The sequence below is a fragment of the Saccostrea cucullata genome, unplaced genomic scaffold, assembly GCF_032062105.1.
Source record: "Saccostrea cucullata isolate Sc308-1 unplaced genomic scaffold, CSIRO_AGI_Scuc_v1 ctg15774, whole genome shotgun sequence".
Taxonomy (NCBI): Eukaryota; Metazoa; Mollusca; class Bivalvia; order Ostreida; family Ostreidae; genus Saccostrea; species Saccostrea cuccullata.
The window spans coordinates 1,907-13,627 of record NW_026917994.1 but is presented as its reverse complement, the minus strand read 5'-3'; the positions used below and the strand labels follow the sequence as shown (position 1 = coordinate 13,627).

Below are 11,721 nucleotides of genomic sequence, written 5' to 3'. Positions count from 1 at the left end.
CAATGTAGCAAACTTTCCACAATAATATCACTTTGCAGTAGTGCGATGCGAATTTTGTGCAATATTTAATAATATTATAAATGTACGTCACGGGATCAACATAGTCAAGTGATATGCTTTATCACAATACTTGATTCAATTCTTATCACAGGTTGTCTGTACAATCAAACAAGGATTACATATTGAAATTAAAATCTAGCTTAAAAAATTATATTTTTAATGCATCTTAAGCCTTCTGAAAGTCTTAATATAACTGCGTATTTTTTTTTTTTTTTGCTTGAGCTAACCAGTTTTAAATAGAAGCAGCGCTTAAGTTTTTAATGCGCTAGAACTATATACATGTATATCACTATTCCTGTTTATTTGGGGAAAAGAATTAAAAAATATAACCTTTGTCAAATTGCACACTATTCCAAGAATATACAGAAGTTGTGGATTCTGTGTCTTTGGGGCACATAAATCTTCCATGAACAGTTACCGTGTTGTCCTCCTTCGAAAGTGATGCATTTAGATATAGAGGCTTTATATTAGGCCAAAGAACTCGGGCTGTGTTTGAAGTCTGCAATATATGAAATAATAAACTAATTAACGACATTTTGCTTATCAAATACCTTTGAAAGTAAGTTTAAAGCGATGCATTTAGGTATATTGGCTTTATATAAGGCCTAAGAGCTCGAGTTGTCTTGAAAGCCTGCAATTTAGAAAATAATAGACTAATCAACAAATTTTGATCACCAATTACCATTCAAAATACGTTTCAAATTAATAGCTATGAATTTAATCAGTTTTCATAGATATCAAAATAGTTATTATTTGAAGCTTTAGGCGATTTAGTCGTCTGTGTGGCACAGTGGTAAGAGTGTCTGCTCTAGAGTCGAGGAGTAAGGAGTTGATCCTTTCCGTCGAGGGTTCAAACCACTATTTATTGGATGTTGAGACCGGTCCTTCTGATGAGATGTTTTAAAGAAGGTTTAATACCGCAGTAAGTGTTTGCATGGAAAGGATCTCTCACTGTCCAAGAATAGGTATCAATTTACAACTCTTCACAAGGAAGTGGTAGTGTTTCCAAATGACTGGACGATTATCAAGAGGGACATATAGTTATAAGAATAGAATTACATGCATTTTAAATTCTATTGCTCTTTTCATTTTAGTATGGTGTAAAATAATGTGGTTCTTAATTCAGCATTTTTTACAGTTCAGGAAGAAGTGTTCAGTGCTTTCATTTATATATATATATATATATATATATATATATATATATATATATATATATATATATATATATATATATATATATATATATATATATATATATATATATTCACAGGAACACTGAGTGTTATCTGAAAGCCTAACCTTAAATAAATGTGACTTAAGGAATCTTACAATAAGTCTCATTCTTGATAAAATTGTTATTTTTTTTTAAGTTTAAAATGTTTTTAGGGAAATTTGATTATAAAGAGCTAGTCGTCTTTGAAAACATTTACAGTCTCTTGTTAACTAAGTTATGTACGTTAAGTGAAATTTTGAAATTATAAAACAGAGCGGCAAAATTACATGTTAATTGAATAAAGTGATATAAAAGGCCAGTAAACATGCTAAAATGAAAGTTGGTAATTTGTAAATATGTTTAGTACCAATGCCACATAAACTTGTCAATAACTCTTCCGTTAAAACTAATGAATAAATTGTTGGTAGAAATGTCTTGCTTACACAGTATGATATTGAAAAAGTTGATAAAATAAAAAATAAACTTACAAATTGGCTGCTAGCAACCAGGACCCAAAGGACTAGAAAACTGATGGTAAACTTTGTAATGGACATTATGGAATGTACACGTTCAGCTTGCATAAATCTAGAATGCATTCCCCTTCAGAACCCTCGGGACATATCGATATCACAAATATTAAGTTAATTCTATAAAGATAGATTATAATAAGGGACATTACATATACAAATGCAAATGTCAAAGATGCAGCGTTCGTTCAATTGCAATAAAAGTTTAGCATTGGAATTATACTGTTCGTTAATCATCTACGGACACAAAAACAGGTGTATGGTCCTCATATAGCGAAAAAAATATGTCTCATCAGTCATGTTCAGGGGGTAGGCTTTAATGTGTATTTTCCAATCATTCATCAAAATAATTTTGGAATGTGATTCGTAATAACTTGACAAAATAGAGCAGATTTGCGAAAATTAAAATTAACCTTTGAAAATCAATTTTCCTAAATCGGATAATAATTACACATTAAGTATATTTAATGTTAGGTTTCGAAATGTCAATGATTCATATAACGTTTAATGCATGAATTGTTCGTTACGGAAATTCAAAAGTTCAAACTAAAAATAAAAAAAAGAAAATGTTATATAAAGAAAACAAAATTATTAAACAAAAAAAAGAACTTATTGGTATTACTTTGATCCTTAATCATTTCCTCTACCAACTCTAAATTGCGGAAAAAATGTATCTTCAGAGTTTCCCATGCCAAAGCGTAGGAAATCTGCATAATTAAAGAAACAAACAAGTCAAATGACTAAAATAAAAGTTGCCAAAAGCTGCAAAAAATACATAAAAGAATCGTAAATATGCATGAGGAAGATATTCTTTAATTTTACCACACCAATTTAAAATATAAAATTATCCGTATCTTCAAGCTCGCATCAAGTACATAGCAACTGGGCTGTACTTTGTATATGTCTGTAAATAATGTTACTGCTCGCGCAAGAGGTTCAAAAGTTGCTTACCTTGTAAAAGGCAGAAATTGAAAAATCTTTGATATATCTCTAAATTACAGTTGTTAATCACATATTAAGCACTAAATTAGGATTTCTTTTTCATTCTGTCTAACATTCAAATGTTTTGAAAACTGTTAAATGGCATCGGTATAACCGTGTTTAATTAATGGGTTACACTTTATCTGTAAACAGTAAAATTCTAGTTAATACGTTTTCTCTTTTACCTCTTAACATCAATTTTTTAGTAGCAAGTTACAGGTAACATTAAATCAAATATATGTTAAGCTTTAAGAAAATGTATTGATTTTTTCACTAAATTAGCAACAAACCTCAGTATTGATATAAAGGAACTGATTGGAGAGAATATTGAAAAAAACGACAACATTTTCGTGCATTATAAATATGAGATTAAGTAATTATTGTAGAATGTAATTTCTTCTTTTTTTTTCTTATTGTAATGAAAGTATCTTACTTCAACTTAGAATTATTTTAAACCATGAGGAAAACTTCCAATATTTTCTAGGTAGAGCATGATCTAATATATCGTTTTTAAAAGGCAGCCAGCACGAAAATAATGCTAAATTTGTTCAATTATTCAAATCATATATAACATCTACAAAAAACATTGTTTATGCAGTTTGTGTCTTGCGTTGGAAATATTTTGTTGGAAGACAATTTCAATTTATTTTATTTGGTATTAAATATAACGCAGGCATATTTTACTAGAAATCTTAATGAGAATGATTATCATTACTTCATTATAATGTGAATTTCGGAATCATTCATCTCAAAAATTATTCTTGAAATGTGCTTCATAATCATTCGACAAATTAGGACAGATTTGCGTAAATCAAAATTAACCTTTTCAAAATCCATTTCCCTAAATAAAGAATAAATTCAAATTCAGAATATATAATGTTAGGTTTCAAAATGTCATTGATTCATTTAGAATTAGTGCATGGATTATTAACATGATTTGAACATCGACATCAGTTTCTCTGTTACACAATATGACCAAAAAAAAAAAAAAAACGCAGTAAATATACTAACCCTAGACTGAATTTGCAAAATTCAAAACACATTTTACCTTAAGGAAACATTTAATTAGATGCACCATTAACGACTATTCTTACATGTAATAAAAAGAAGGTTCTTTTTCTATTCGAACATTTATTTCTTGCTGAAACAAATAAACATATTATGTTACAGTGTACCAAGTCAAACTGATGTACAAAGAGTTTAGAGAAAATCTTAACGAGGCTGACAGTAAAAGTCTTAAATGCATGGCATGCTACTGTTGAGTAAGTTAGAGTTGCGTTATCAACTTAAAGGACTTGTCCTTTGAAAAACACTCTTACACAGGAAAATTAAATCAAAATTATCTTTAATATAACATGATCTGTAAGCAATTTATTCAGGCTCACTAATTAAGTATGTATAGTATACATATCTGACAGACAGCTCAAACGTTGCTGTAAGATTTCTTTTTTTTAAAATTGGGAAAATTTTACATTTTGCATCAAGCGCATTGTTTTCATAGGATTTTCACTCCACTAAATGATTGGGAAATACCATTCCTTCACATCTGCAATACAGTGGTATGCACATGGTCCCATCGGATCGAACATATAATTGAGATAAAGAAGTTCAGCATTGTCGGCCGCCATTTTGCCTTCGTGAAAGGTAACGTATGAGAGGTCATAAACTCCATACGTTGTACAGTTAGACGTGAAGTACTTTTCATATTCTTCATTCCCAGAAAAGCAGTACATGTCTGAATGAAGCTTAACTACTTTACCAGATACATTTAATCCAAATTTAAAGTAATCACTAATGCGGTGGTCACAGTTCTGCAGAACTGGTGTGTAAGTTGTAGAATGGTTCTCGGTGGTCTTAGTTATCCCGACCAAGCACTCTCCTCCGGTAAATTCGGATTGTACTGGGTCGTCCACAATCCAGTTCAAATAAATCTTCATAGATTCTGATGCTGATTTTGAACTGAACGTAATTCTCGGCCAATATCTACGTGAGTCATGTCTCAAAACAAATTCATACTCTGTTGAACCTTCCGTTGATTCTAAAACTAAACAAATAAGGAGACATGTAACATATTAGTCAAGGAAGGTTTCAAAAGCTAAATGAAATGTTTTACATGCAAGTCAGATTATTATTATTCCCTAAAAATAAAACTGTGAGAGCCACATGTATATTGTTCAAAGGGAGTAATGTTTATGCTTACGTTTAATGTCACAAAGCCATTGCTAAATTTGTGCAGGAATATTAAAGACAACAGCTACAATCAACGGCAAACTTGAACTTAGTATTGTGCTATATATATATATATTTTTTAATCTTTATTATCTGGCACCAGACCTCTACTCTGATGTATTTGAGATCCGTGTTTACCCTACCATTGATTTGTATTCTTTAATGGTCTTTTAATATTGAATCCTGCACGTTGTCTATTACTACTTTGAACACGCATGGTATAGTGTTCCATATTTTGCCATGTTGAATTCATTTATTCAATTGCACAACTTTAATATTTCAAAAAGACAAAGTAGAGTTTCCAATGCAAAATACACACCATTTCACGGTCAAAACCAAATTAACCCATCCACCAACAATAAGGTGGATGGGTTAACAACAATAACAATTTTCCCTCAAACTTCTTTGCGAGGGTGTAATGATCAGGTGAAATAAGAAAAAAAAAGATATACATTAAACCTTTATCAAATTTGACAATCGTCCCATATTTCATTTTTCCTGTGGTGTCCTTTGGGCCCCGAAATCTTCCGTACACAGTGATTTTATTTTCTTCTGCAGCCTCAGATACATTCAGATACAAGGGTTTTATATACGGCTCCTCCATCTTCCGTATAACTTCGGAAGTCTGTCATTTGATATCAAAAAAAAAAAAAATTAATAATGTCTCCTCGAATTCGTTTAATTTTCATGCATACATTTTGTTAAAACTCTTATTATGTTCATTTATAATTTATCTTTAAAAAATGATTGTGTTTTGTTTCAGGACTCGTTGGAGAATATTTCACTCATATAGAGATGTCACTATATACCGGTAAAGGACTTTAAATTTGGACCTTAACAGGGTACTCAGGGCTATCCAGCAACGAGGGATCTTAATTGTACCAACACCTTCCGTGACATGAGACCTCGGTTTTTAAGGTCTACGCAGCACAGTTAAGGTTAAAGTAAGGAAGCGGGGCCTAATTTGAACGGGAGATGTTTACTATGACGTCACACATAATATAAGGTCTTCAGAATACAACAAAATGAAATTATTTGCTATTTAAAAGAGCTGAATAGCTGTATACTACATACAAACATACCATAACATGCAGTTTTGTCGTTGTTTAAATCCCACACAACAGTATATGAACGAAGCATCGATCGCAACGATATGACGTCATCTCGCAAAAATGACGCAGTTTGTACACAGTGAGATGCTGATCAATTAACATTTTGTACAATGAAAAATGTCTTTTGTTCTCAAATAAAATATTATTTGCAGTTAAAGAAGAGGCCGTTAACTTGGATGCAATGTCTATTCTAGTATAATATTTTTATTCTGCAACGACCCCTTGCATTGACCTAATAAAGGTAACCTAATAAACCAAAGCTTTATCCGGTCACTGCCCTAATAAAGCCTCGTGCATGCATTCCGACGTTCTAAAAGCATTGTGACGTCACGTATATTGCAATGTTTACGCCATGGCGACATAGTTTTAACTGCAGAGGTGTGCCTAAATCTGTCGGAAATAGCTTGTTTTGGACGTTCAAATGTCAAAAATTTTGTAGCAGGATAAACAAAATACATGATAACTGTCTTGAAATTTAAGCGATATTTGGGCTCGGGTCGAAAACATAAGCCTCGCCCTCTGTCACATTTTCTTACCCTCGCCCAAATATCGCTTATATATCAAGACAGTAACCATGTATTTTATATATAAACTGTCCGTGCATTCTCCAGACAAGTGATACTGTCATGTGTTTTATGCAGATTCATTGAAAAAGTAATGGAAAGGCCCTAATAAATCGATTTATTGCAATGACATACCCTACATATATCTTGTCAAGTTTTTACACATGTACTCAAGAAGCATTAAGATATTTGAAAAGTGCAGCTAACCTCATGCAATCTTGCTAATAAATCAATTATTGCTATATTTAATATAGTTGACCAGCAAAATATTCAACCTGCCGTCCAAAAAATTAAATTTTAGCAATCAAAAAAGGGAATCTATAGAGGTTCACAACACTTTTCACAAGCTACACATAGTATTGAAAAGGATTATGAATTAATTAAAAAAAATTACCTTTGTTATGATCAAGCAATATTGGAATGGATAGATGACCTCTAAACTGCAAGTATAATTGCTAAAATCATGTGACGTCGACATCACGTGACGAGTCTAAATAAAAAAAATCTAAATACCTCTAACATGTAGATGTAAACCACATTACATTTGTTTGATATCAGTGAAGTCCTACAAAGAATAGCCCATCCTAATAAAGTATGTACTTTTTATATTAAAAAACCGCCGATTTTTCCAATTGTAACCTTAACTGTGCAACGTAATCCAAAGGACCCGCAACCGTCACTTCAAAGTGTCGAACGCGTGGCGAGGGAACAGTTGTAATCCATTTTTTTAAAATAGACTTAGGTCAGTCACGGCCGACATTCGAACTAGGGACTTCTTGATCATAAGCGCTCTACCGACTGAATGGAAAGGTCTTTAAAAAAGAAGATGAACGATGTCTTTTTTTTCAAAATTTTACATTAAAACGATAGATATTAAACACGTTTAGATACATGTATATGATCAATTAAAATAAGAGTCTCTGCATTCAATATAGGTTGATGAAAAAGTAATTAATTGTAAAACAATTTCACACTTACCTGACAAAATCATCTATAAAAAGGTTTTATATTCTCTTTCCCGCTTGTAACATTTTTGAAAGGTACAGCAATTACTATTAGTTAATTTTATGTTCATTGCAGTTGTTTCACGTGAACCAAGTTTTATCACGTGTAACTCGTTTTAGTTTTACCCTTTTCCAGTATTTGTTTTCGGTACAGAAAGCCATTTCTTTATAATACTCTGTATATGAATCTTATGGCAGTAAATACAAAAAAGGAAACTTACGCAATGACACCTTCCAATAAAAATCCAAACAAAGAAAACAACCGAAATCATTATTTTAATCAACATTTTCAACACTGATGGGGACGCTAGGACAAGTCCTTCAAATGGTATATTGCAGATTCATAAATGTAGTTGATTAATTTTTATATTTATATAACAATGTTAATGAGGGACGTTTTCAGAGAAAAAGGTCAAATATTTATCATCAGGACAACCGACTGTACAAAATTACTCGAGTTTTATGAAATTTACATGCTTCAAAAGGTCGATCATCATCTGTGTGCATTGTATATGACCAAAGCAGATCTAGTCATGTTGATGAAGCGTTAAATTGCTTTCAAACATTTAAATACTCATTTATCTCAGTTTTCATTTCAATGTTTAGACTATAAACATAAAAAATGTTGCTATTATAGTAAGCAAAAATGTTTTCTAATTTAAATTCGTGACGAATTTAACAAAAAAGTATCAGAACTATGTTTTCAAATACATTTTCATATCTAGAAAAAATAATCATACACCTTTTTCTATATTTTATGATAATGACACATTTTCAGGCTTTAAGCTGCGCTCAAGATAACATTTTTAAGAAAACAATTTACCTGTTTCTGTACGTTTGTTTTAAATTTGACGTGCGTTATGTGACAGACTTCTAGTCAAGAAACAACAATATTGAATTTTAGGAAAAACTACATGTATCTTCGAAAAGAGAAACGGTTCAATTTGTTTTCATTTATCTCAGTATGTTGTTGAAAATCTGTGTGTCATATATATTTGAGGCCTGATCACTCCGATGCTTCTTTTTATGATTTAAAGGTTTGATTTTCTTTGCAAATAAGGGGGGGGGGGGGGGGTTGTCGTCAGTAATAAAACCCCGTACAACTTGTGCAATAATGCCAATACATTGTGATAAATATTTATTACGCTTTTTCTTATAGAAATCAGAGGATAAATTAAAAAAGAACCATTTCAAAAAACTACAGTTATAAACATAAAACATATTTAAAATTTGCTACCTATCAACAAATACTTCTTGTTAATACAACGTGGATAAAAATTTATCTTTAAAAGGTCATAAAAATTTGAATTTCTATACGGATACAATCTACGATATTCCAAATCAAGGTCGCCTTGGCCTTGCTTTCATGTACAAATGCTTTTGTTACTAAGATACAAAGTCTGTTCTAAAATTAAATATACATGCAGATAGCAGAGTTCATCAGCCGTGCTGTTGAGGTATTCTTTAATCTTGTCTTAAAGATTACATATCATTATGATAAAAGATTTCGACAATGTTATTCTAGTTCCTGCAATGTCTCGTCTACTTTTATTCTTGTTAACTGCAACAGGTAGGAAACTTATTTTGAACATGTACATATCAAATTGTTTTTTCTCAAGATTTTTTTGAATTTTTTATAATAAAAAAAAAGTATGAATGTTAAAATGATGGTTTATATAAAATCAAAAATTGACTATCTTTCCTTGTTTAAAATTTGAATATATATTCTTATTTAAAAGTAAAGGAAAAAAATTACACATGTGAGATGTTATAAATATGTAACTGCAAATCGTAACGGGTGCAAAGACGCATGTACGGTACCGAAACGCAAACACTCTTATCATGAGTCACTTCCCTCGTCATTTTTTTAAGAAAGTCGTGAGTCTAGGATGTTTTTTTAGTGACACATAAAGAAACTGTGACCCATAGTGAACATTTTAACGACTATAAAGGCTTGTACTTTATAATTACTCCCCATTATACATCCCACGTCTCGTTTAGTTAGATGAATTTATACGCCACACATGGAACCAAAGGCCTACTCAACAAAGCAAGTGAGAGGTATTTCCCTGATTGGGTATTTAATCTCATGTTGACAACAGCAAGGGGGGTGCTTATTTATAAGGGAAAAAATTGTTTATTTATGAAATTCTATTATTTAGATCGTGCATGTTTCTGACATCTAAAAAAACAATCTGGACCCTTCTTTGCCATGTGGACTTTGACATGAAGAAAATAGTTATCAATGTGTAATATAATAAATTATATCACTTTATTTTTTGACAAGAATATCTTAGCTGATAATTTTTACATTTCTTTGACCATGCTCTTGTTTTGCGATGGTTTACAGGTTTTTTCCTTGAAGAAATTTCATTTGATGTTTTCACATGTTCCCTTGGTTTAAATATATATGGAAATTAGCAAGGTGTTGCATTACATAATATCTTTAGGTTTATCATGCATGTTTACTTTGTTAAAACATATAGATAAACTTTACGTGTAATATTTATCTAGTGCACCGTATGTACTACTTATCTTATGCACTTTACCCAAATCTTCTGAAAACAGTTTGGTCTCCTAACTGTTAATGTTAATTTGAAATGATATAAACATTCCTCATGACACATTTTGAATACCCATAAGATATATTACAAAAATTGTTAGAGTAAAATTTTACCTAGGTCTTTTGTACAAGACATAGTAGGGTGAAATACAGATTCCTTACATCACTTTTTTTCTAATCTTAGTGTCAGCAGATGCGATACAACAGGCTGACCTGGACTATATGGGGACCTTTCTCGATATAAAAATAGCTATCGAAGACAATTTAAAACAAAATGGTATGAAGCATAAATTAAGTCTCAATATGACAAACATTGGAAACGGCGTAGTAAGAAAAGAAGGCTGGACGATTTACTTCTGTAGCTTCTTCATGATTGAACCTGATCACCTCCCATCGGCGGAAGGATATATTCTTCCGCACTATTTCTTGAAAGTAAATCACATACAGGGGTGTTTATTTAGCATGACCCCGACAAACGGTTTTCCAACACTTTTTGCAAATGATAGACATTTTGTCGAATTTTATGGACAATTCTGGACTGTCTCCAGGACTGATATCCCACCAAATTGGTATGTAGCGGCACCAGCCTTAAAACCGGTCAACATTCAATCAACATTTACAGGAAAGCGATTTGTGACAGACTTCACCTCCCCAAAGCAATGGAAGAGATACCGGAATGACCAATATAATCCATATACGGCACAGGAACGCTTTAGAAAATATGACGATAAAATACCAACAAACTTCTTAAAATTAGTTATACCAACGCCAAAAGACATTCAAATACATTCAAATAATTCTTTGAAGATTCACAACATGACAGTTGTATGTACACCAGATATAAAAGAAGAAGCAGTATACTTATCAAGTAAGTAAAAAGAGAGTGGTCCTCATAATGATATTTTATCGATAATATCATATAATACAGTAAATATTTAATTAAGTTTAAATAAAGATCACGTTTGGAAAGACTCCATTTAAGAACAGATGACACAAACTTATTAAAAATAGGGATAGCAATCGATTGCAGAACCGCAAAACATTTCGACCGATTAACCGGTTAGTCGTATCAAGGTAAACATTTTGACATTTTCTTTTCATATACACAAAAAGGCTAATAAGACGTTAGAAATTACATTCTGTTTATTATTTTGATTGAAAAATTTTATGTATATCAGAGTACATTTCATTTCAATTTCAATAGACAAGAAAAAATTAAGATAACCATGAATCTTGCTTGAGAAGTCAGACAGTGTAATTTTCAACGCAGATTACTTTATTTACAATTTACAACGTTCTATATAATAATTTAAAATATAACGGCAAAATATAGACATACTATACTTAAAAGTACTTAACGGTGATATTTTTGATATCATTAAAAAACCACAGGACTTTCTGGGTAACGGCATGATGTTATAAAAACAGTAATTAACACTTTACGAACTGACTATTAAATTACCCTGCGA

At 31.4% G+C, this 11,721-nt stretch overlaps 2 protein-coding genes across 2 annotated transcripts; one reads left to right on the top strand and one right to left on the bottom strand.

Moving 5' to 3' along the window:
* Window positions 1-3,960: 3,960 nt before the first annotated feature.
* LOC134282692 (uncharacterized) lies at window positions 3,961-8,007 on the bottom strand. The gene is made up of 3 exons (XM_062765133.1): window positions 7,911-8,007; window positions 5,470-5,635; window positions 3,961-4,825 (listed from the first exon to the last, which is right to left on the bottom strand). Exons 1-3 carry the CDS (start codon window positions 7,974-7,976, stop codon window positions 4,296-4,298), a joined length of 762 nt encoding a protein of 253 aa, XP_062621117.1. The 5' UTR covers window positions 7,977-8,007; the 3' UTR covers window positions 3,961-4,295.
* Window positions 8,008-9,157: 1,150 nt separating this feature from the next.
* On the top strand, window positions 9,158-11,120 carry LOC134282595 (beta-hexosaminidase-like; the record flags this gene model as incomplete). The annotated part of the gene is made up of 2 exons (XM_062765028.1): window positions 9,158-9,259; window positions 10,437-11,120. Coding segments are annotated over exons 1-2 (760 nt in total), but the record flags the coding sequence as incomplete, so codon positions are not given.
* Between the last annotated feature and the right edge of the window lie 601 nt (window positions 11,121-11,721).

Coding starts and splice junctions, on each gene's coding strand:
- LOC134282692 (XM_062765133.1), bottom strand. CDS start 7,976: ATGTTGATTAAAATAATGATTTCGGTTGTTTTCTTTGTTTGGATTTTT. Junction 5,636..7,910: donor TTATTGGAAGGTGTCATTGC/GTAAGTTTCCTT, acceptor ATCAAATGACAG/ACTTCCGAAGTTATACGGAA. Junction 4,826..5,469: donor GATTGTCAAATTTGATAAAG/GTTTAATGTATA, acceptor TTATTTGTTTAG/TTTTAGAATCAACGGAAGGT.